The sequence below is a fragment of the Dendronephthya gigantea genome, unplaced genomic scaffold (assembly GCF_004324835.1).
Source record: "Dendronephthya gigantea isolate DGI-Jeju-01 unplaced genomic scaffold, DenGig_1.0 000014F, whole genome shotgun sequence".
Taxonomy (NCBI): Eukaryota; Metazoa; Cnidaria; class Anthozoa; order Malacalcyonacea; family Nephtheidae; genus Dendronephthya; species Dendronephthya gigantea.
The window spans coordinates 2,094,155-2,120,604 of NW_021163024.1; the positions used below are offsets into that span (position 1 = coordinate 2,094,155).

The 26,450-nt window shown below is 35.9% G+C and overlaps 1 protein-coding gene across 1 annotated transcript; it reads right to left on the bottom strand.

Moving 5' to 3' along the window:
- On the bottom strand, positions 1–25,773 carry LOC114519749. The gene is made up of 12 exons (XM_028539918.1): positions 23,765–25,773; positions 22,900–23,014; positions 21,931–22,266; positions 21,243–21,299; positions 21,062–21,118; positions 20,867–20,926; positions 13,358–13,417; positions 11,176–11,238; positions 10,617–10,841; positions 1,889–2,254; positions 1,672–1,707; positions 1–437 (listed from the first exon to the last, which is right to left on the bottom strand). Exons 2-12 carry the CDS (start codon positions 22,988–22,990, stop codon positions 1–3), a joined length of 1,788 nt encoding a protein of 595 aa, XP_028395719.1. The 5' UTR covers positions 22,991–23,014; positions 23,765–25,773.
- Between the last annotated feature and the right edge of the window lie 677 nt (positions 25,774–26,450).

Here is a 26,450-nt window from a genome sequence, read left to right on the forward strand (position 1 = left end):
TTAGGATACCTCTTCATACAGAGTTTCGCTATTAACTTTGGTTTGCCAGTTCGTTATATTCTTATTCAGTGAAGCAGACACCTTGACGTCTTCGTAAGGATGTCTATCAAGCTGTTCATAATCACCAGTTACCAAACTCTGATAATTTCCATCAAAAGGTTCTCTTTTTGCACTGTCCAGTTCTTCGTAGAGGCCATCAGAGTTGGGATCATCTGAGGACTTTCCGGATGCATTCGTGACAACTGCTATGTCTTCTTCCGGGTTTGCTTCAAAAGCAGAATTTTTTAGGTCAGGAATGTCTTTAGCATTTTTCTCTTTTCGTTTTCGTCGATAAAAACAGAAAACTACGACGGATACGACTATAACTAAAACAACCACGCCAACCAACACACCAACAATGACGCCAATGTTACTGACTGATTCTTCATTGGATGAACCTGGATGAAGTTATACAAAAAACTGGAATCATAAATTAAGTAAAATATTTACACGAAAAACTTGTCATTTAAGGCTACGTTCACACCGGACCGAACGAATTCGCGAAACCCTGCTCGAATTCGTCCGTTTTAGGTGTTCAGACGGCAAAACTGGATGAAAATTTGACCGTCTCTACGTGTTCTACGAGGTAACCGCGGACGAATTTGGGACCGGCCCCGTGTAAACGTCTAAACAGAGACACTCTAAGGGCCTGTCTGGAGCGAGTTATCCCGGCTAGGCGAGAAAAAAAGCGCACCGCATCAAAGGCTTTCTTTCAAACCTGTCTTTCATTATATAATATGCAGTTTTCACCTCGCCAGCCGGGATAACTCCATGTAAACAGACCCTAAGCACCTTAATTTAGTTGTTTGTTAGTAAATTTTCATCGTTTTGAATTTTCTGTAACACTTCTGAGTACAATGCATGCACGCAACATAATCTAAGATGGCATGATATAAAATGAACCTGTTCATTTTACAATATGAATTTAAAAGTAGACAGTTTAATGGTGTTTCCATTACTCTGTAGTGTTTATGATGTTTCCGGCCAGATAAATTTCCACCTTTTTCCACTGTTTAAAGTTGAGAGTTAGTCGATGAATTTCCTTTCTATTTCTGCTTTTTATTCAGTATTTAACATTAATTGGGCGAATTAAGAAATGTTAGGTGGCGAGTGCGAAAATTTTTTAAATTCTAAGCGTGTAGATCTTAGGAAACAGCCTATTTTGAGTATGCAAAACTTAAACGTTCGTATAATTAATTGGATCGCACCTTAATTGGATATTTTGGTAAATTTACTTTAATTTCATGCTGTATTTTTTAATCATTAACTAAGCAATTTGACAAACTTTTTGTAATAGAGAATCCCCAAACACCTTCCAGTTATCACGCCCTTATAAAATGTTTTGAGGATTATGAAGCTTATTTATATCCTGATAAAGACCAGTTAGTGTAAATTAATGAGATGTATAAAGTCTTGGAATCACATGCAGAACATGATATAGAATGATGATTTTTCAGAGATTGCCTTTTCTGTCAGTCCTGGCCACCGGCCCGGGGTACCGAACCGTCGTAATTTAAACAATGTGGTCTTTGACAATCTAACGAATGTGTAGACAAAAAGCAACTGCATGTGAGCTCGTGATGAAAAATTATAATTTTCGAAACCTGACCCTAACAATTTGAAGACACTTACTTGTGGTAGAACCCTCTTTCATACTTGGAGATCTTTCTGGAAATATAAAACATAGTTTACATAAATTTTCATTAAATGTGCTTAATTGAGACAGGACGAATTCCTACAATTTTTTTTCTCCATATTTTGATTATTTAATCTCGTTTTACAAATACAAAACAAAAAAATAGTAAAACAACCCCAAACAATTAAAGTGCCCGCTAATTTTCACCCTAACTTTGTTGAACATATTTATGGATATATTTACGAATGGATCTTTCCATGACAGTAACCACTAGACTCTTCACTCGACAGCCAATGTCATTTAATGCAAGACACGCTGCCTTTACCTCTCCTGTTTTATTTAAAAATACAGTACGACTACAAACTATGCGTTTTCCACTTAAACCAGAACATTCGGGTTTCACCACATTGTTACCAGGAAAGAAGATCTCGACTATGAAAGCGTGGAGATAATAGTTAAATTTAAGTTGAGAGTCATAACGAGGTTTATCAGCAATGCAGGTGATATTCAGTTGATCCCCAACATAAAGACTAACGTTCGACAATGTCATGTTAAGATCGGGTTCCGATTCATTAGGATCTGAAAAAATATTGAAAAAAGGCACATTGTAGTGTTTATAATATCGAGTAACATAAAGTATTGGGGGGATTACAAAGATGGCGTTCTTAATAATATAGATGTTTTAAAATGAATGAATTGAATCCTGTTTAATCTGCGTTTATATAAGAAGTATTTTACCTAATAGCGACGAGGATGGACATCTATATATTTAAAAGACTTGGTTTAAAAGAAATTTTGAGAAGTTTGTGCGATGTCTACGACTCGAAATACGGAAAATATTCAAGTTGACGAATCGAGTGGAACGGTTGCTTTAAATACGAACGCGAAAGTACTTCAAGTTAGTGGGCTTCCTTGCTTCAACCCAAGGGAGATCCAACAACATTATCAGTTCGCTGGAGGCGATGGAAACGTGCTTTCAATTTATATTATATGGTGTCAAAATTTATTCATTGTATAATAAAGGAAATTAATATCGAACAGTTGGCTCTCGCTGGTTACACGGCCGGGTATTTGGCACGCGGGTATCTTCCCCGGTCCTCAGTATTTATAAATGACTTGCATTGTTGTTTATCTGCCTATTATCGGTTCGTTTGCCCCGCCTTCCTCCCCTGACATTCCATGCACTTCGTTTCCATTGTTGCTTTTAGTTTAGCTTCTCTAGGTTCATTTGGTTTTGCTGAAGACTCCTGGGGTATGTATATAATAATTACTATGCGTGCATCGTATGTGTTCTATGTTTTCCTTCCACAGGCTTTCACTTCTGTGATTCCGTGTGACAGTGTGATCACGGGATGGAGAGGGTACCGTTAGGTTCCATATCTGATGGACGTACGCATGATTGAAAATGACAGTTAAGAGTTAAGTGGGTCAATAGTTTGGAGCAAGTTGGACTTGAAATGGGGATTCCATCAAATCGAGCTTGAAGAGTCATCACGTTGAATTACTTCATTTGTAACTCATAAAGGACTATACAGATATAAGAGGTTAATGTTCAGAATAACCTCAGCACCTAAAATGTACCAAAAGATTGTTAAAGATGTATTAATCGATTGTAAAGGAGTTTCCAATATCACAGATGACTTAATTATCCATGGACGGGGAATTGAAGAGCATGACAAGAATTTAATAGCCGTACTCGACCGTTTAAGGGAGTGTGGATTAACTCTTAATGCAAGCAAGTGTCAATTTCGGCTTCCAAAGTTGACATTTTAATCATGATCTTAGTTGTGACGGTCGCCAAATGAAGAGAAATTTGCTGCAGTGAAAGATACCAAGCCACCAAAGAATACTGAAGCAATTTCTTTTTTAGGCCTAGTTCAATATTGTGCCAAGTTCCTACCTAATTTTGTACAGGTAGCAGGGGTAATCAGAAAGCTAACTAGAAAGAATCAGCAATTTGAATGGGGAAAAGCTCAGCAACTGTTGTTCGAGAAATTGAAAGATCCCCTAACTCGAGCAAGGACACTCGCTTATTTCAAGAATGATTGTTAAACACGTATAGTTGCGGACGCAGGCCCTATAGAAATCGGAGCAGTTCTCTCACACAGTTGCAAAATGGTTCATGGAGAGTAATTTCATATGCATCAAGGAACCTTATACTGACGTGGAAAGAAGGTATTCCCAAACCGAAAAAGAGAGCATAGCGTTTGTGTGGGCATGCGAAAGATTCAAGATGAACTCAATCAGTTCCTGTTAGCATACCGAACTACCCCTGACAGCAGTACAGAGGTTTCGCGGGGAGAGAACTCAAGACTAAACTTCCAGAGTTACGTCCTGACAAGAATATTGGTTGAAAATATCAGAGATCGTGACTGCAGATAAAAGGTGGCAGGAAAAGAGTATGCGGATAATCATCGACCAGCCAGACAGAACCCAGTTATACCCGGAGATAAATTTCTTCTGAAGAATTCAAAAATATCAGGGAAATTGGATCCAAAATTGAAAACAAACCATATATTGTTCAAACTAAAGAAGAACAGGAACTCACGGTAAGATCAGACGAAAGGGTAGTCTAGAGGCGAAACAGTTCGTTTGTAAAGCCTTATGAAGAGCCAGAGGAGCAAGAAACAACTACGGAACCTGAAAAGTCGGAAGATGCAGTGGTGGAAGAACCGGTCACAAAGCCTGAAACCCGACCATCGCGAAAGAGAAAATTACCCGACAGGACTATGTTTTGAACACGACACAAGATAATGTAGATGTTTGAATAATTTATATATTGTTTAACATGGAGTAGAACATTATGATACTCTCGTATCATATTAGGTCACTTTAATCTAACAGTTTACACAGACATATCTAAGTTGATATTTTCCTTTTGACACGGACTAGTTTGTCTTTAGAATGGAAGGGATGTAGTGTTTATATTATTGCGTAACATAAAGTTTATAGGAGTATGACAAAGATGGCGTTGTTTTTAATATAGATGTTTTAAAATGAATTAATTGAATCCTGTTTAATCTGCGTACGCTTACCTTTCGTCGGCTCTCCATTTTTGCATTTGTTCGAATTTGTAACACAAAATAAAATAGTCAGAACTATCAGTTCAACTAGGAGCTTATAATCCATTTGCTGCCTCGTAAAACACTTAACCTATAAATTATTAAAAATATGTACTTTAATTTGTGTAACTAGCCGGTGGATATTAGGGAAGAAGATAAGAGGGGAGCGCGGAGGAATGGAATTTTGAAACACAACTGATCCGTCACAAGCAGTACTTGTTGTTTTGAATATCCTTAATTGAAATGAATCACCTTGGTGATCACATAATATACAATTCTAATTATTTGTTTAGATGTTTTTATTCCCTGCCTTTTATTTACTGTAGCGTATTTCAAACTATATATAATATAAGCCGGTATAATATTGAATGGAGTCACTTAAACTCAGCTTGATAATTATAGCCCAATCGTGTGACTTATAATAGTGCGATGATGCTACCACATTTCAATATAATAATATGTTAATTAAAGACGGCTAAGTACATCTCCAGTTTTAGCATTTCAAAGGTCTTTATACTGTATCTTACTCGTTTGCAAGAAAAGGTTTTGCGTAATTATGTTTGTCCTAATTCGGCGTATAATTCGTATATACAGGGTGTCTCAAAAAAACGAAAACTATTGAAATCACTCATTGTTAAAATTTGAAAGCCGTGTTTATGAATTTCAGCTCGTGGGAATTTAATGCAACTTATATAATGCTAAATGCTTTGTGTTGCTAGAGAAAGGGGACATGTCGAAGGTCATGGTCCTTAAGATGCACATTTAAATATTGTTATCCATATTTGTAAATTGTAAATATTGTTAATAAATATCATTTTTGCGTACAAGCAAATTTTACTGCATCATATGCATGCGTGGGAATGCTTATGGCAAACATTTATACACCTGTGGGTCCCAACAGAGTTCTTAGGCATTCAAACTCTAACAATTGCATTGTTATGGGTGATTTCAAAATTTTTCGGGTTTTTTTAGACACCCTGTAGAGTTGTCGATATTCTCTAGAAGAATATAGTCTGAATTTTTAATATATGAATGGTTAAGAAAACATGCACATGCAATTATACGAACTGTAGTGGAAAAGCCATTGCACTTATTGCTCATGTTGAAGAAATAAAGAACTTTGATGGTGTTAATACTAAGTATACGTCATTAAGACATAATGGATACATGAGAACGAGCATCATGCATATCAGCAATACAGACAAGTGAATGTGTCAATTAAAAAAGATAATAATATAACATTTATAGTACGCGCGTGCTGATTGGTCGAGAAGCGTGTTTCTATATAACTGTATAGAAACACGGGAATTTTCCCGCTGAACTTGTCAAGCGAAGTAATGTAATGAGAATTTGTCATTGAATCGAATTATAATATTTGTATAAAATCTTTTTATTGAGTTATATTATAAAAGAAATAGAAAAAATTTTTTCCTGTGTTTCTATACAGTTATAGAAACACTTGTGGGAGTTTAGGAGAACTCGAAATAACTCGCCCTACCGGCTCGTTTTCCCACTGATTATTTCTCGTTCTCCCAAACTCCCACGCGTGTTTCTATAACTGTATAGAAACACGGAAAATGTTTTCTATTTCTTAATTGAAAATAAGTGTACTCCTACAATACCTGTTATAACACGAATGATCGAATATGTCAAAATAATTAATTCTAAGGATTGTTGAAACGAACTATCATTCATGAAGTATAATGAAAGTCCATTGGAAGAAATATTTCAGCGCGTGTTTGTTACTAAAAAATCAGCTAAAAAGACCACCTTTTAGCCCATGTCGCACGGGTGGATCGAAAGTGGTTATTTTTAGCAGTTTTCTTGTGTCATGCAAATTAGTGCACTAGGGCTGGATCCACCCATGTCATGTCACGCAATATATAGGGACCGTATTTTAATAAAGTGTAGATTGGGTGGGAAAATCAAAGGTTTGCTCTTCAAACCAGTTGACCTTCGTAGCTTTAGTTCGAACGGATACTGTCAATATTATTATTTTGATATTTATCTTATTTATTTATATATAACTTATTCATGATTACCCTATAACTAATTCATTGAAATAATCGAATGGGCATTTAAGAAGTAGCTGGAGTTAGCATTTGAATTTAAATTGATCTTAATCGGTTCTGACAACCTACATAATATAAATTACAATGATTATGGCTAATTGTCAGGCTATAATTTGTCAAGACCACCCACTCTCAAAGATCTCAGAGATAATTAAAATTAATATATGAAACTCGTATATTAATTATATGAGTTTTATATCAATTTTTGTGCTTCAGGTATAAACTATGTATACACGCGATAAATAACAAACACACATGTATAAACGAGTGTTGGAAAGTAGTATGGCCAATGCCAATGGCATTGAAAATGGTATTACGAATACAGAATTACTTTTTATCCAGTAAGTAAATGAATTATAGTTTACCTGTTCACCTCTGATTCTGTTGGTAATTTCTTTAATGCCAGTAAGGACTTTCAATCTGTGTTTATACGAAATACTTTTTACGCTGTTTTCGCGGCTATTTCTCTCCTTCTTCTTTCGTGATTTATTGCCTCAGTGTCTCGGATGTCTAAAGTCTTTGATGGCAAAATAGGACTGACAAACTTGTCGTGAAAGACTTTCCGTGTTTAGGGACGCATGAAAAACATGTCTGACTAGAAACTATACTAAAAGAACATCGTGTTCAAGTGTCATATCCTGTTTAGCGTTTAATGCCAATATATGTTGTGTAGTAACCAAAATAAACTGATAAAGTATTTTAAAAACATATAAGCCTATACAAATGTGAGAAGCTTACTGATTTAGGCTTTTATATAATAATACTCATGCTGGACTGAAATCAATGAATTATCTGCCATTGAGAGTTGATGGAAATAACCAGCCAGCCAGCCAGTGTTAAGTGCACAGTCAACTAAATGTCAATTGTCACTATGAAGCTCATGACATATACAGTTTCCTGATCGTAGCTCATCATCGGATATTTTTCATTCATAAAACTTCGATTACTTCTTAATTTTTTTCGAAACAAACCAAGATTATCCTTTCTTGACCAAAATCCAACTCCAAAATCGCTAAGCGTTTACTGGAGTTAAAGGAGCAGAATTAAGATTGGCATGCAGGCACTTGCAGCAAAAACATCAAGGCTATCTTTCTAAAGGGAATGGGATCGGTCTGTGAATCGTCGATTGCCCATACCCATTTTAGCAACATAATATATCATTAGATTCTGAAATATGATAACTAGATCGAGTACACAAATATGCCCGCAGTCGATTAGTTTTGATCGAGCACAGAATAAATATGCTGCGTACAGATGTTTAGTTTTGATCGACGCAGAATATGTGTACTTATGTTTATCCAGCACAAAATGTGTTGTTTAGCTACGTTCAGGGCCGTAGCTAGACTGCTTAATTAGGGGGGGGTTGTATATTCATATATTCATATTTGTATACCGTCGGAACAATAGCATACAAAAGAAATCATTCGGGCATAAGACGAATATATGAATATGCAGCCCCCCAATTAAGCTTCTAGCTACGGCCCTGGCTACGTTCGAGCAGGGCGCTGTAAAACACATAAAAATAGAAAGCTGATTGGCTGTCGTTTAAAAAGAGCCAATCAGCTTTCTATTCTCAATTTAAAAATATGACGAAGGTATATGCAAGGTGTCCCCAGCATAGGTTTTGAATTTGAAATATATTTGCCAGAAACCCAAAAAACATTCACGTTTTATACATGCATAGGAATACATTTGAATTCTAAAAATATAGTATAAATGTAGTAAAATTATTCAAGTTTAATGTGTTGTACTTTTTTTTTCTTATTCACCATATTTTTATGAAATATTTGCGGTTTTGTGAAGGTGTTTGAGTTAACCGTCGTGCGTTTTTAGGTTATTTGGCGTGAGAGTTGCCTACCTTGTCATAATATAAGACTGTTCAGACAACATGAGCGTCGCGCGAGGTAAGCGAGATCAGTTCTGGGCCGCCTATGGTAATACCATGGATAATAAAATCACTGGATAGGAAACTATAGTCACGTGGGGTGCTTAGGAACATTTTGATTGGTCGAAACGCTTTTTTGATGTTTTTAAAATGGCTGAAACCTTGTTGAAAAATCTGATGTCACGGATGGCGAATATTTACGTAAGTAGCATTGATTTCCTTATGTTTTTGACTGAGATTTTTTCAAATTTTCACCTTTGTTTGGTTTGTGTAACATTTTGTTATTCTTTCTCTTTTTATCGATTTTTTATTATTGTTGAGTTTGTTTACTTATATAAAACACTGGATACATATTCTGCTAAAATGTGGCTTGGTGACAATTAAATTTTATAATTTTGTTTATTTGGGGAGGGTTTTTTTGCCAAAAGTTTAGTGTTGTTGTACGCGCAATGTTTGTATGGGTGACAACCATTTGTAATATTTACATGCAAAATAAATGCAGCTAGCATTGTCTGCATTTACTTGAAGCAGCTAGTCTAGAAGCAGCTAGAAGCAATACAAAGTCATATAGAATGTTCATTGATTTTTAATTTATTTTTGCATTTTTAGACTTTTCAAATAACCTGAAGGGGAAAAATAGAGTTGGCAAGAAAGAAAAAGTACTTTAAAATCAAGGTTTAAAAGATTGAATTGGCTGTTTTTGCATGCTTTTTTACATGTCAAGTTTTTATTGATTTGAATTTTAATTAATCAGTTAATAATTTTAATAATTTTTCTTGCATACTAGTTGAAGTGGCTAAATTTGGAAATAATTTTATTACATGTAATGATGTAAATATTGTAACATGGATAGTGAAAAGACTTTATTATCCATGATTGTAAGTATTAAATAAGTTGTAGTGTGATTTTTATTATAAATAAAATATGTCATTTCAATACTGAATATCCAATGTACTTTAACTGTGTAATGTTTGTATGCAATTTCACCTGTTATGTCCTGGAACATAATTTATACTATGCTCAAACAACAGAAAAATGGTCAAATAATACTTTTAGAGAAACAAGAAAAAAAAACATTAACTTTTGGAAATGTAGACATCAAAGTTTATTTTATACACAAGTACAAAATAGTTCAACAAGATAAAACTTGCAAGATTCAAAATTAAAATCAAAAACACATTTATGGGGCACAGCTATTGTACATTAATGCCTTTCTGATGCTGTCCTTGCTATGTAGATCAAGAACATTTAGTTAGTCTCTGACAAAGTTTCTTTATATTTCTTGTGCTCTTTATAAACTCATTAAACCCATTTATGATTTTATAAAAATCAATCACAGCAGTTGTTTTAATATTCCAAGAAGACCTGATCAACTTGACGCGACTTGAGGCAAGCAGCAAGCTATATCGTGCGTTACGTCACGATTTTCAGCAAGGTTAAAATGCTGACGCCATGAGTTTCCTATCCAGTCTTTCAACTATCCATGGTAATACTAGCTGTCTTGATAGATTTAGTGCGAATTTAAATGTACGTTACTTACGATTAACAACTCCGAGTAACTGAAATTTATCACAGTAACCTTTTATTGTACCATCCCTTAGGTTAAGATTGGGTGCATATCTGAAGAATAGATTTTTAAAAGGAAATATGCATGCATGTCCTTCGTTTCTTCTTCCCGGCTCACGTCAAAAACAATTTCTTTTGTATAAATTTTAGAAAATTAGTAATTATTAGATGATGTGAAGTTTCCTGTTTAAAAGGAAGCGCCCTTATGCTTAGACAAATAGTTCCGAATTGGATTCTACCAAAAATGATATAAATATATAATTCTATATATCTATAAAATAGATATAAAATAGATAATTCTCTTCACGTTTGGACTTGCATGATCTGCTGCTATCTCAGCTGGAAATTTCAGTTACTAACGCTATCACTATTGTAACTGTCGTCATCGCTTTCGTCATCGCTTTCGTCATCGCTGTCATCATCACTGTCGTCATCGCTTTCGACATCGCTGTCGTCATCACTGTCGTCATAACTGTCGTCATCACTGTCGTCATAACTGTCGTCATCACTGTCGTCATCGCTTTCGTCATCGCTGTCGTCATCACTGTCGTCATCACTTTCATCACCGCTGCCACAACCGTCTATTGGAAAATGAAATTGAGAGAGAAGATCATTGAACATAAAGTTCAGCTGATATTTGTTTAAAACTATAGTCAACAAAAATAGTAGTCGTCAAATATTCTGACTGATCTCTCAGAAACTCTTTAAGAAACATTTTGAACAGGGATTGTCCTGCATGTTGCTACTCCGATATCCGGTATGAGCTGAATTTATCTAAAAGACCTAATTTTTAAAATTTTAGGTTTTGGAAAAAAGAAAATTTTCTAATTATTTACTGCTCATTTTAGAAAATGTAATCTGCTGTGATAACTTCTGATGTTGAATCTTTGCGGTTTGAACGGTCAGACCCTTTACCTTCAGTCGGTGTTGGTGTGGCTGTTGTTGGTTGAACAGTTTGCGGGATAACTGGCGTTGTCACTGAAAATTTGATAATTTATTTTTTATATTAATGAATCGGTTAATAACTCAGTTGGCTAAGTCTTGAAACTAAGGTTCAGTCTTTTTAGATCATGATTATCAAATGAATAGATGCCGAATATTTTATTACATACATCAAGGTGATCTGATATGGCGGGAAAGGACTAGGACTAGTTGTCATATAAAAATCCATTTCTCGGTTGAAACAACTTAATATCTCGTGAAATATACTTTATTTCGGTTTTAAATTTATATCACAGCTATAGTTCTTAGAACTAAACATAATCGCAAAATTTTGTATGGTTCCATCAAGAATGATAAAAGATATAATCGATTAAACACTGCAGAATGGATTTCTATTTTCACAAACTTTCTGAGCGCTGATTGGCTGAAATATGAGCGCGAGATCACCTGGATTGCAATGATGATGGGAACGTTTCAAATGCATTTAAATAAGTAACTGGGATAAAAGATGAGAATTAACTGTACAAAAGGCGATCCAAATAAAATAGAGATAATATATAGATAATATAGTGGTTCAAACTTTATTGCTTGCTTGGAAAAAACTAACCCCATCTAATTGTTCACACGTGTTTTTATACTAACCATGCATTGGTAATGTAATTGGTAAACAATAAAACAATAATTAAACAGAAACTCATAAAGCGGAACTGAGTTCATTACCCTACACTTCTTCCTTCTTCGGACAAAACGTAACTACGTTAATTAAAAGCAACACGGGTATAGGACCTAACTCAGTATAAATAACTATAAAATGTCAAAAGTAACTTAACGTAACTGATAAAGTCAAACATATACAGTCCTTAAGATGTGCTGGTATTTGTCGAGAACTCCTCAAGGGATAACGTACTAGATCTGGTGGATCTACTGAAGGCACAAGCTGTGCTGGTGGGGAAATACTGTTGTCGTCAATATCATCACACTCCACGGTTACAGGAGTAGATATTCTTCCCCAGGCAATTCTTTAAAATCGATGCTCATTTCTTTCCAAGGTCCTTTCCAGGTGTGCTCCGCATGACACGCAAAGCAGGACTTAACTTTCTTTTCGACAGCACTATCCATACCAGCGACCAAAAAAATTTCTCGCGCAAAAGGAACTTTGTTTACGCGATCCCCTGATGACCTTCATGGGCGAGATCAATCACGCGTTGCTGCATGGCTTCATGCAGGAATGACAATCCTGGCTGTTTAGGCTTAGGCTACGACTGCTGGTGACACCCACGGGGTTGGGCCTTCTACGCACTCTATGACACTGGTTTTTTCGTCTTCTTCTAGTTGCTCTTCAAGCTGTTTTCTGACATGGAATGAAATGCGTTGATGCGGTGGAAGGTTGAATACTGTCATCAATATGTAGTTGAACTTGATAGCCTTTCAGCTTTCCTAAGCCAGTAAATAGGTCTCAATACTCTTCCTCCAGACGCTGGGTTCCCTTTCTCGGGCCTTGTTTCATTACCAACGGTCGTACAGTGGAGATCAAACCGAGCTTTTGCCAACTCAGGAGAGATCCGCCTGCTCCTTGTGTCACATACTTGACTTCTCACGACGTTGCTCCGCGTTTGGTTTTCAGGATTTTCTCGAACTGCCCAAGCATCGTCAGGGGTCTGTTCGACTTATATGGATGGGCGCGAGTGGTGGTTTAATTCGAGTATAGGACGTTCTCATCATGGATGTTAATGCTGGACCCAGAATCAGCGATCAGGGTCAACCATACGCCTCTAACGCTCACTGTAAGGTGTTTAGCTTCTCGCCCAGACGCTCACCACTGACACTGTAGACATTCAGCCAAAACGTTTTTCGTCTCGCTATCGCTGAGTTGTTCGTTAAGAGCTGCTAATCTTTTCCTTTCCCAGGACAACGATTTTTGCTTCAACTCACTTCAACAGACAGACATAAAGTGGCCAAGCTTGCCACAGTTGTGACACTCCTTCTGGTGCGATTGCCAAGCGGTCTTGCCACCCTGCTTGCCACCCTCGTGTGGATACGCTCCACCTCAATTTCGGCGTCAAGCGAAATTTGCAGAATACATGACTACAAATATTGTATACCTAGGTACTCATGTTATTCATGACAGGTTTTTCTTCATGCAGAGACCGTGTACCTGTAGTTTTCACAGTAATTGATGCTGACATCAAAATCGACGCTGGTGAAGATTTTGCGTCTATAATAAATTACAGGATAAATAAAACTCGTTATCTAAAGGCTATGTTACACGGTGCAATTTTTTTTGCAACTTGCAGCGCAATTCTATTTCTAAGAGATGTTAATTTGTAAAGAGTCTTGCAGAAGAATAGTGCATGAAGTTTAATAAACACAAAAGTTTCGTTGTTCCCAAATATACATCTCTCAAAAGTAGAATTGCATTCCAAGTTGCAGGAAAAATTGCACCATGTAACAGGGCCTCAAATATCTTGATGTTTTGAAAACTCAGCGTCATGCCAAACCCTTGAAACCCGCTATACGACTACAAATATTGTCAACCTCGTTCCCAGGGCCTTTTGGGACTTTATAGGGAGGGTTGAGGCTGCGGGGGGGGGGAGTAGAGGAAAGGCCCTGGGATCGGCCGTTCAAAATACCCACATTTCGTGGGTATTTTGAATAAGCATAATTTATGCCTAAATATTTTCAAAATGGCGGCGTCTAATATTGTCAAGTATATTGGAATTGCACTTAATTCCGCAAACTTTCCGCCATTAAATCTCAAGCCACTTCAAGTAAAGTGTCTGGAGTATATTTTGAATGGCAAAGACGTAATCGGGGTCTTACCTACAGGGTTTGGCAAGTCATTAATTTTTCATATTCTACCGTATTTCATGCCAACTAAGAAGCGCAGCAATATTGTTCTAGTTATTTGTCCTCTAAATTCAATAATTGAAGACCAACTGAAAATCTTGAAGGATAGAGGTATCTCGGCTAATGTACTTGTTGGAAGAAGCAAAGATCGTAGCGAGATTGAAAAGTTGTTCTCATCGTCACCAGCTACTGAAGACAAATCGTCCAACGAAAACCTTAGTCACCTTACTGAGGAAGACTATCAAATCCCGAACGACATACTAAATGGAGAATGTTCGATTGTATTTGCCCACCCAGAAGCTCTATTAAGCAAAGAAGGACGAAAATTAATGACAAGTCAAATTTACCAAGACAATGTTGTAGCTTGTGTAATTGATGAGGCACATTGTGTTGAGCTATGGTAAGAAATTATTAAACGTCAATGATAGCAGCCTTGCTTGCAAAATAATATGTTCATGCAATGCCAATAGATTTCCTTATACCAGATGACCACCTTTTCAAATCTCATCAAATGGGTTATAACTGAAACGCCATGCTTGATGATTGCAAATTAAAATGGCAGTTTCAGTTTATTATACTGTATAAAACTGTGAAGAATTGATCACACTTGTAACCACTCATCAGTATTTGAATAGTATACATTTTGTCAAAATTGTAGTCATCATATCAAAATGTTATATGAAAATATGCAATGCTTGCTATGTACTTATCTGAATATATATTGTATAATGTCACATCCTTTTTCTTGTCAGTGAGGTACTGCATTAATGAATAATTGATTTATTAAATAATCATAATTATTTGGTAGGGGCGAGGAGTTTCGAACAGACTTTAAAGACCTATCCTCACTAAAAGCATTCTTTCCATTGGTTCCAACTATTGCGCTGACAGCAACAGCTTCACCAGTAATGTTGGAAAAGTTGAAAAAAAGTCTTCTGCTTGCCAGCTGCAAAATTGTGTCTGTCAACCCAAACAGAATGAATATATACCTGGAAAAAAAGATTCGACTTAGCAACAACGTGGGTAATGAGAGTTATAGAGCCATTATTGAACCAATTGCTCAGGAGCTAGCAATTAGAAGAGAGAAATACCCAATGACAATTATATATTTAAAGTTGAAATATTGTGGATATGCTTACTCTCTATTTGAGAGAATTCTGAAGGATGACCAATATGTGGGGAACTCAAAAGAGCCAGCTGGGAGACTTTTTGCACAATTCCACTCCCCACAAACTGACCGTATGAAAAAGGAAATCATAAGAGAGATAAGAAAGAAGACTCAAGGGTAAGAATAATATTTGCAACTTCTGCTATTGGAATGGGAGTGGATTCACCATATGTCACAAGTGTCATTCATATCTCACCACCAAGCACACTTGAGGCCTACATGCAAGAGATAGGACGTGCTGGTCGAACTGTAGGCTTACAGGCTAAAGCAACCCTTTATTACAACAATTCTGACATTAGCAAAAACATATTACACGTACAACAGTGTATGAAAGATTACTGCCAAGCTTGCGACACATGTTTGAGAAAGGTCATTGTAGAGTATTTTGGATTTAATTTAGTGAAACAGAGCAATTGCTGCAGTATTTGTGATGAAGGCAGTAAGACCACAGAAGACACATTCTCTCCAAATATAAAAAAAGCCCGGGAACTACCCATGGAAAACAGGATTCCTCTAAAAGAATCAATAAAAGCAATTTTGCACAGCTCTTCAAAAACATTGCAGTCTATACCCATGCTTGATGTCCCATTGTTAAACATAAACACCATGACTGAAAACATAATAGATGGTATTGAATATATCGCAAGAGAGTGCGATCTGTTATGCACATTTGGGATATGGGATGAAACTTGCTCATCCCAGATATTTTCTGTTATATGTGACCTCACAGTTTTGACATGATGTTTGTAATGCAAATAGCAACTTTCAAACTGGAGGAACAATGACAATGATCAAAGTATGTATTGGTAATAGTTTTGTTAACAGATTAACAGAAAAAAAATTTGTTAACAAATTAACAGACAGCTTTGGGAAAACTATGTAAATTTTATTACAGTATATAAACACAAACCACAGAGTGCTGTCTGTGTAAATCATAGAGATCATAAATAACACTAAAGTGGGAAATTTACATTGTCAGTCAAACAAAGGGAACACAATAATATGTGGCAAAAAAATGGAAGTGTTAAAAAAAAGCCAAGTTTGATTCAAAATTTCTATTTAGTTCATATCCATATTTTGTTTGAGTGTTTGACCTTATATGTTATGGTGGAATTGATTCCAACATACAATCAAATAAAAATATATAGGTTAACTTGAGAGTTCTTTCATGTGTTTTGCTAGCCACTGATGGAATTCGACAATGTTCAGATATTTCAGAGGACATTGTTTAATTTCAGGAAAACTCTCATGACATCTCAAGGGTACATGAGTGAAAGGATTGAGGTTTAAAAGATCTGCAATCATTTCTTTTTCATCTTCTAGGGAATCCCGAGATGTATGCTGGACAGATTTTTTGTGAATTCCGACTTATCCCTGTTGTTGCTCTGCAGATTTTACTAATGGAGTTCAAAGTTTTGTTTGCACCCATGCGTTGGACAATACTCTTTGACACTTTGTTGTATATTTCCTGTGCCAAGTCGTCCTCAATATTCTTCCCTGCACCTCCTCGATAGTTCACAAAGAATCCCCATTTGAATTCTTCTGACAATCTAGGGGTCAAGAGGCATTCAATCTGTGCTATGCTAACAAACATCTCGATAGCATATTTGCTGTAACTTCCCATTGATTTGAATACAGCCAGTAACAGTTTTTGATTGATCAGATTTCTGTTGCCATCAGCTTCTTTAGCAGTATCTTTCATTTGTAATAGCAGAATAGACAAGAAGATGAAACACAACCCATAGTTCATGACATAGTCTTCATCATCATACGACTCGTTGGTACCTTTCTGCAGGACCATTCTGTCAACGAATTGCCCAAAAACATTGTCATAGTATCTTGTCTTGCTTTCTTTGTTTGCCCTCCTGATGTTGTCGGGGAAAACATGGTCAGTAGGTTTGTCGTCAAGCTTTTTCATACCAAAAAACTTAAGAACAGCAGCAACAATGTAAGCTTTTCCCACGCTTATAAACAAGTCCTCGCTTCCTTCGTAAGAGTCAAGAACTTTGGATGGTGTAGCATTCTTACGGTGATACTTCTCTCTAAAATACTTTAATGTCCCAACCTGGTTTACGGACTCTGATTTGTGAAGAAATGAATACGAATATTGGAGAAGTGAAGCTTTGGTATGCCACATCACAGGTTTGAAAGGCGAGCAATGCTCAAACCTATCTGAAGGCGTATGAGACCCTGACAAAAGATCCTTCGCACCAGCAAAACGCACTCTCGTTAACTGATCCCCGGCAAATGCAATCTTCATATCTCTCATTTGATCATTCGGAGTTGCTGCTTGATGGGCATGCGTCTGACCAGGGGCCGCAGGTCCAGCAGGCACTGGTGGATTCTCTATGGGGGGCATTTCTTTGAGAAAACCAGCTTGAACATATATTTCAGAAATCCACTTTTCGTAAGTACGAAGGATGGAAACACAATCTTCATATTTTGCCTCATTGGCATTTATTATAGGCATGCTAACAATGGTTGACTGCTGTTCCATTTCTTTACTGTAAACATGTGAGATATGTTCCGGAACAACACCATTTAGAAACTTGAAATGGGGAAGATATTGAAGAACAATCCGACCTACAATAACCTTGGCATTGTTTGCATACTGTTTCCACTCATTTACATTTAAAGAAAATGTGGAACGTGGAAGGTCGTCAATGTTCCTCTTTGGCATATCATTTGGTAAGTGATTGAATGTCAATCTGTTTTCAATGAGATTGGTGGCAAACAAGTGAAGATCTTCATTATGAATGTTCTTTCGCATACTACCTTTCAGAATCCTTAGATCCCAATTATCTCCTGTACCACGGAATACCTTTCCTTTCCTGATCTTATTGACAACTTGATCAGAAAAATGGCCTCCAAGCATCCTGATGAGTGCATCCCTTCTTGATGTGGACAGACACACCCCAAGCTTGTTCAATCTTTCTTGTAACTACCAGAAAAAATACACCTTTGCCTTTCTTTAAGCAGAGATAGAAATTCATTAAAGATAATCTTGCACTTTCACAATTTCACAAAAAAGTACAAATTATCTTAAGTGAATTTTTATTTTTGCTTAATGAAGGGCAAGTGGAAGGGACATTTCTGTGCAATATTAGCAAGGTTATCTGCGTGTAAAGCCCGGATCAAACGAGGACGAAAGTCCATCGCAAATTCAACTTGCGAAGTACTTGAACTTCCTGTTCAAACGTTTTAAAAAATTGCGATGAAAATTTTAAATTATTCAATGTTGTCGGAAGTCAACTCAAGTCATCGCAAGTGGACAGTCACACGAGGTACAAGCATGCACGCGCAAAACCTGAAGCAAAAACTTGCGATGGACTTGCGTTCTAGTTTGATCCGGGCTTAGCCCCGAGACTGGTTGACATTTACAGTCCATTAAACATTTTTACAGACAGTAATAATATGCACGTGCCTATACTCAACAATCAGAAAATACATGTTTGATTGATTCGTTAGGCAAATTTTAATTTGCGGCGATTCGAATGTATTTTGCATTTCTGTGCGAGCATGTTGATAAACAAGATGCGAGTCATGCGACCCTTCATGTAGCATTATAAACAGGGAATGAAACTTTATTTGCCCTACATTCTAGACAGAAATCTCCTAAAGAAAGTAAGTTATAAAAGCTGATTTACAAAATTTTCCTCAGTATCGGATCGAAACAGAAAGGAAAGTTTCTTTTAATATCACAATACAGTGTTTGTTAATCTGGGCATACATAACTTTCTGAATAAAAAAAATTCTGAATAAAAAAAAACTGAAGAAAAATTTTTATGTGAAAGAACATTACTATTTCCAATTATCTCCAAACATTTTAGAACTCCTATCGTGAACGCGTTGACTCGTATTGACTACGTAACTATATTGACTCGTATATTTTAGCCATCAAGTTAAAAATCAGATACATTTCTTAATAACTTAATTATCAATTTTGAATTATTCGCAAAAGATGAAATATGACAAGTTTTCAATAACAGCATATTTTACGAAATTGACAGGCTTTTCAAAACTTGTCAATTTCATAATATCATTAGTAACAAGGTCACGAACAGTTAAAAATCAACATAAAATTGACGGGAAAATCGCTCGTGCATTTGTAAAAATTATAATTTATTGAAGTAAAATGAAATAAAAAATCATGATTAAATATAATTTAATAATATTATTATATGTATACTACTTGTCAGTCTTATGGTAATATATATACGCCAATCCGATTGAAAAATATACGCACAATTTTAGTACAATGTCAAAGCTATTTTTAAACAGTCACGATAACATGCCTAATGAATGAAAACCCGCAAGTATAGCAATACAAAACGCAATTTAGTGAAAACGTTCTATTAGCTGAGGCTAGAATCAGGAATAGCTTAATTAAGAAATAAATATTTAAAGTAGGGATTCCGAGGGGAGTTCACTTCAAACATTTTTCTATATTGTTATTACTGTACCTGTTTAGTACATCCACCCTCGATAACAAGGACTGTGTTCACACGCTTGACGAGATTCAATTCATGCCATCTTTCACTCATCAGAATGGAGTAGATAAAACTATACTTGATGCGTAAACTTTCGCCAATGTCATCAATACTTTTTCCATCTCGATCAGCTACCGCATTCAAAAGCTCTATTAGCACGGGAAAATTATTTTTAAGTTCAATCCAAATCTTGTCATAGTTAAAATCTGTCAAACTTTCATAGCCATTGCCATATAAGATAGAACCTTCTGAGCGCTTGCAAAGTTTGGAGCTTGAGAAGCTAATATATTTAACTTGTAACTTTCGCAAAGCATTGATAACATTGTCACAGTGTGCTTTCAGAATAAATGCTAGAACATTTGCATCCTTCGAGTTGATAGCTCGGGTTAACATCTGCCGCTGCTTCTCACTCAAAAAATGCTCGGTGTCTACTGGTCCTTGATCGTACTGAATTGGAATGGGTAAGTTGCTTGTTGGACATTGTTGTTGGGCCGGTTTTTCGAATAATAATTGCCTGGATGAACTATTTGGAGTTAGACGCTTTAATTGTGGTTGTCGAGTAGAAGGTGACACCTCAACACAACGCTTTACAGAAACAACATCGTCAACGAATTCGTCGTTTTGTAACATTCGCACTTTAGTTATAAACTCGCATATCTTGTTCACGAACGACACACAAGATCTACACAATACCTTTGAATTCCTATCGTTTTCGTTAATGCGTATTCCACACGAAAACTCGACTTTCTGGCAGAGCTCTTGTTCTAAACCAGCTTTAGTGAATATTCTGATCACATGTCGTCTCTCTTTTGCCTCATGACAAAGTCTACAAACGGGATTCCTTGCCGAAATTTTATTTGGAGTCTTGTTCAGTTCTGCCATTTTATACCGCCCTTTGATCGCACCCCAACTTATTTATTAGCTCGGTTCGGAATAATTACAAAATATTCCGCTAATTACACATAAATTAGGAAAATCATTTAACCAATCAGAAGTCAGAAGCGGCTGGCCGATCCCAGGGCCTTTCCTCTACTCCCCCCCCCCGCAGCCTCAACCCTCCCTATAAAGTCCCAAAAGGCCCTGGGAACGAGGTTGCAAATATTGTATACCTAGGTACTCATGTTATTCATGACAGGATCTTCATGCAAAGACTATGTACCTCCAGTTTTCACACTAATTGATGCTGACATAAAAATCGACGTTAGTGAAGATGTTACGTCTAAAATAAATTATCGAATAAAACTCGTTATTTAAGCAAACAGAGAACATGCATCTCAATTTACTTGTATAAAAATTTTATTCCTTTCTATGTAGTTGTAATTCATGTTATTGTTTAATACAGAGTCTACCGTACCTCTATTTCCCACTATGGATATTGATGGAGGCATTGACGTTGGTGAAGATGTCACGTCTACGTTGAAATAGAATGAATGAAACGTTATAGACAGACGATACACTTCCAAATTATTGTATGCAAATTATAATAATACTTTTTTTAGTTATCATTTTGTTTTTTTATGCAGATTCTATTCTACCTCTATTTTCCGCTATGGATTTTGACGGAGATATCGACGTTGGTGAAGGTGATACGTCTGTATTAGAATATAGAACAAAACGTTATATGGACCAGGGAACCTAAAATTATTGTATGTAAATTATGATATTTTTTTAGTTACTTATGTTCGGTTTTCTCAAAATGGATGAGAATTGAAAAAAAAATTGAAAATTTGTCGTCGATTTTCCCTTCTGTTTCTGTTTCAAATTGTCAGTGTGTAAATATTTGGAAACGGCTTATTTTGAGTGTGACTATAGCCTTCATATTCGTAAATACTCTAGCATTTTGGATATTTGCTCGATTTTCTTAAACTTTACACTTTATTTTCAAGAACTAAGCAATTTGACCAACTTTTTGTCATAGTGAATTATTGGGGGGAGGTGTCACACCTACCCGGTTGCCACGCTCTTGCAAAGTGCTACGTTTTAAGGATTATGAAGCCTGTTTTAGATCCTGGTATAGTCTAGACAGGTTAGTGTGAAAAAGGTCCTATCCACTGACCCTGCATGCTACTTTTTAATATATACCTCTCTTGCAAGGCATGCAGTCTACCATGAATTTTATCTACCTGATAAAAAAGTACATTTTTCGAGACTATGTTTATTAGTACTTTAATTTAGATATATAAATTAATGTTTTAAGAAATTTTTATGAGTGGATATATTTACGAATGGGTCTTTCCATGACAGTAACCACTAGAATCTTCACTCGACAGCCAATGTCATTTCTTGTAAAACACGCTGCCTGTACCTCTCCTGTATGTTTCAAAAATACAGTACGACTACAAACTATGCGTTTTCCACTTGATCTAGGACAGTTTGGTTTCACCACATTGTTACCAGGAAAGAAGATCGTAACTAAGGAAGGGTGCAGATGAAAGGAAGATTTAAGTTGAGAGTCATAACGAGGTTTATCAGCAATGCACGTGATATTCAGTTGATCCCCAACATAAAGATTAACGTCCGACAATGTCATGTTAAGATCGGGTTCCGACTCACTAGGATCTGAAAAAAAAGCGCACGTGTATGGTGTAGTGATGACACATATGCAGTGATATACACCAACTATTGATCCAACAATTCGTGATAAATTTCACAGTGACTGTGCGTTCAAATATCGTAAGTTTTGTACAGTGAAAATTTGTAAGTAGAGTACAGTTAAAATTCATGTTATACTTTGGCCAAATTAAAGTAGCCCTTAATTGATGCAAGTCTCGCTGAAAATAGATTTAGATTTTGATCTATGGTCTATCCAGTGTTGATCAGTCCGTGATTGAAGCACTGATCTCAAGATTATCTAAAACCAGTTGGAGCAAGTCCAAGTAGAGAGATGGGTGCCAATGTATTTCCGATTATTTTTATTAGTTCGACGAATGCCTAGCTAGGGGGTTATCGAATGTCTCGGTACCAAGTTTTGCACGATATGAAAATTAAAATTGTCACGAAAATGCATTTTGTGCACGTATATAATACCCACAATTATTAAGCTTTTAACGAAGCAGACTCAAACTATTTCACCTGCTCTAGTTTTGTATAATTATTTTGTATGCTAATTTTGTATTTTTTTGGGTGGCATTATATTCCTGCTATTTTACAGAATCCTTTCGGTGAATGTTACTTGAGTTAAAGTACGCTTACCTGTCGTCGGCTCTCCAAATTTGCATTTCGAATTTGCAACACCAAATAAAATAGTCAGAACTATCAGTTTAACTGTGAGATCATAATCCATTTGCTACCTCGTAAAACAATGAACCTATATTTTAAATATGTACTTCAACTCTTGTATTCCGGGATGCATACTAGGGGAGAGATGTAGGGGGGGGGGGCATGGAATTTTGAAACACAAGCCATTACAAGTAGTAACAATACTTGTTTTCTCGGCGATCTCGAGGCTCAACTTTAGGCTGAATTGTCGATAAATTAAATGGTTAAGAAACATGGAATTACACGAAGTCCGGTAAAGCCACTTATTGCTCATGCATGTTAAAGAAATAAAGAAAAAATAAAGAACTTTGATGGTGTTCATACTAAGTACGTCATTAAAACATAATCGCCTGTATTCTAAAAGCTCACTCACGCTTAAACTCTTCGAGTGGGAGATCTTAATCTTCTCATGACGTTTCAATGGCGGTATTTCCAGCCGAATAGGGCTTTATTTTTCGGTGATTTACCTTTTTCCTTTTCATCTATTCAGAGAAAACTTTCTCATTGATCAGCATTAACAAAACTTATATGTCGCACACTTAATGAATGTGAGTGTGAGGGAGCTTCTTGAATACAGGCTGGTTGCATAAGAACTATGTGAGAACGAGCATCATCCGGCCACGTCAGCAATATAAGACTGAATTAGATATTAAAAAATATGTGTACTCGTTACAATAAAATATAATAAAAATAAGTGTGCTCAGTGAAATTCTAAGGGGTGCATATGGTTGAAATGAACTCTGATTCATGAGTATAATGAAACTCCATAGGGAGAAGTGTTTCAGCGCGGGTTCGTTACCTCAAAATCCGCTAAAAAGACCACCTTTTAAAGCATGCATGACACCCAATATGTAGGTTTGTTTGCTCTTCAAACCAGTTGGTCTTTGACGTAGCTTCAGCCCGAGCGGATACTGTAAATATCACTATTTTGATATTAATGTATTTATATCAGTGACTTATTCTTGATTATTATATGTTATATAGAGATTTATGCACAGCACGATCATGCAATATTGCTGTTGCAATTTTCTTTATTTTTTATGCATGCCCTTTAAAGTTAATAATTATAATAGCAATACGATTGATGTTCGCGGGCATAAATGTGTTTTTGACTTTTTGGCCCTCCTCAGAACCTTCGCTACGCTCGGGCTAACATGAATTCCCATAGCCGACCAAAAACATTTATGCCCGCGAACATCAACTCTAATGTTTTATTTGCCCTTATTAGGCTATAACATATTCGTTGAAATAATCAAATGGCCATGCATGGCCATTCAAGAAGTAGCTAGAAATTAGCTTTTGAATATAAATTAGTCTGAATCGTGTCTGAGAAGCTATATAAAATAAATTACAATGATTATGGCTAATTGTCAGATATTTCTATAGTTTGTCAAAACCACACACTGTCAAAGATCTATAGATATGATGAAATAAATGAAGTAAGATTTAAATTTTGTATTACATGTAAACTATGTATACACGCCTGCAATAAATAGCAAACACACGTAGTTATTAACGAGTGTTAAAAAGAAATAGTATATAATTATAGCCAATATATAAATATAGTATAGACTATTTACGAAATTACTTTTTATCTACTATCTAAATAAATGAATTATATAGTTTAGCTGTTTACCTATGATTCTGTTGGTAATTTCTTTTGCCAGTGAGAACTTTCAATCTGTGTGTTTATGCGAAATGCTTTTTACGTTTCTTGGACAAGGCTTTGATGCAAATAATTGATGTAAAATCGAACAAGGATATGCAACAAATATATAACTTTATTTATATGAATCCTGAAGAATTCTATCAAAAATATTATAACCACGCGCCTTCCTTCTCTCCTCTTTCCTTCGTGATTTATCGCCTCAGTGTCTCCAAGTCTTTGATGGCAAAATAGCTTAAATAGGATTGATAAACATGTCGTGTCAAAGACTTTCCGTGTTTGAGAATGCATGAAAAACATGCCTGGCTAGAAAAATACTTAAAGTGTCATATCCTGTATCAGCGTCTAATGACAATAATTGTTGTGTCGTAACCAAGATAAAGTCTTTTAAAAACATATAGGCGTATACAAATATAAGAAGCTTAGTGATTTAGGCTTTTAATGTAAATTAATTCATCAGCTGGACTGAAATCGCTGAATTAACTGCCATTGAGACTGAGTTGATGGAAATAACCAGCGAAAAGAGGGGAAGGGGAGTATCTGCATCCTCAATTGCCCATACCCATTTTATTTTAGTAACAAACGTAATATATTGAAATCTATGAACGACTAGAGGTATGGATATGGTCTTTTATAAGTCGAATAAGCCACTGATTTAAGCACGAAAAAACAGAAAGTTGAATAAGCCGTTGAAGACATATAAGATGGTCACAACTATGTCACATGCTCCGGACAACGATTTGCCAAAATTGAGATTGGTCGCGTGGGAGAATACGTCTTTCTCGAAAAAAAAAACTGGCTGAATTTAAGACTCTCGCTTTAGCTCTAGCAACAATCTCAAACCAGAGCCAGCGATCCATCGGGGGAAGGAGTCGGCTCTGGTTTCGAAATTTCTCGAGTGATTTTCTGAAGATGCTATGAAATAAAGCAAGCTAGAGAAGGCTTATTAATTGTCATGCAATTTGCTGGAACATTGAACTGAGATGTATTAAGCATATTATGCACATTGTTATGAATCTGCATTGTTATCCTTAATTACCATGTTATCTGATTTTTTTGTTGGCTGGTATTTTTATAACCATTGTTATATTTATAAAAGAAAATATAAACATGTATTAAATTACTGAGCAGTGTATCTTCAATCTGCAGCCACTTTTATAATTTTCTGTTTATGGTATCAAACTTCAAAAGGGCTAAATTCAATAAACTAATCAGGAGTAATTGAGTGTATGGAGGGATGAATATTATTCATTAGTAAGACCAGGGGTCCAGGGGTGCAATTAAATAATATTGAAACCTTTTATAGCCCATTGAGGTACAATTAAGCTGATGACCTTAATGAAAAGTATGTTATGCAAATATGACTCTTGGTTGAAACTATATTCCTGCACTTATTAAGCTGCCAGGTATCTTGCCCCTGAGCTTTGGCCTCTGTTTCTTTGGATTATACCTAGATATATTGTCCTTATAAGACATTCAAGAAAGCATTATTAATTGCATACTTTCGGTAACCCTGCAGCTCAGGGTTCAAAAAAGTGTAATTGATGTCCATAAATAACCATTTGTCCCCAAAATGTCCGACAATAGTGCCAAAAAGTTTAAGCATTTGTTAAATTTCATATAGGAATGTATAAATAATGAAAATATGAAAAAACACCTGTCAGTTCGTGTCAGAATTAAAACCTTCAGTTTTGTCCACAATTTTTTGACGTTTTAATATATATTTGTTCTTGCATTGGCAATAACAGCGTCTACAACTTGTATTCATCTTAAAAAAACGCTTTATATTATGCCAATACAAAAGCTTTGCATGAGATAT

What these genes read in the sequence shown, in the direction of transcription:
- LOC114519749 (XM_028539918.1), bottom strand. Translation starts at nt 22,990, where the DNA reads ATGGATTATGATCTCACAGTTAAACTGATAGTTCTGACTATTTTATTT. An exon ending in AATTAGTGTGAAAACTGGAG is followed by an intron (nt 13,418 to 20,866) that starts GTACATAGTCTT and finishes AATTTATTATAG; the next exon opens with ACGCAAAATCTTCACCAGCG. An exon ending in AATTACTGTGAAAACTACAG is followed by an intron (nt 11,239 to 13,357) that starts GTACACGGTCTC and finishes TCAAATTTTCAG; the next exon opens with TGACAACGCCAGTTATCCCG.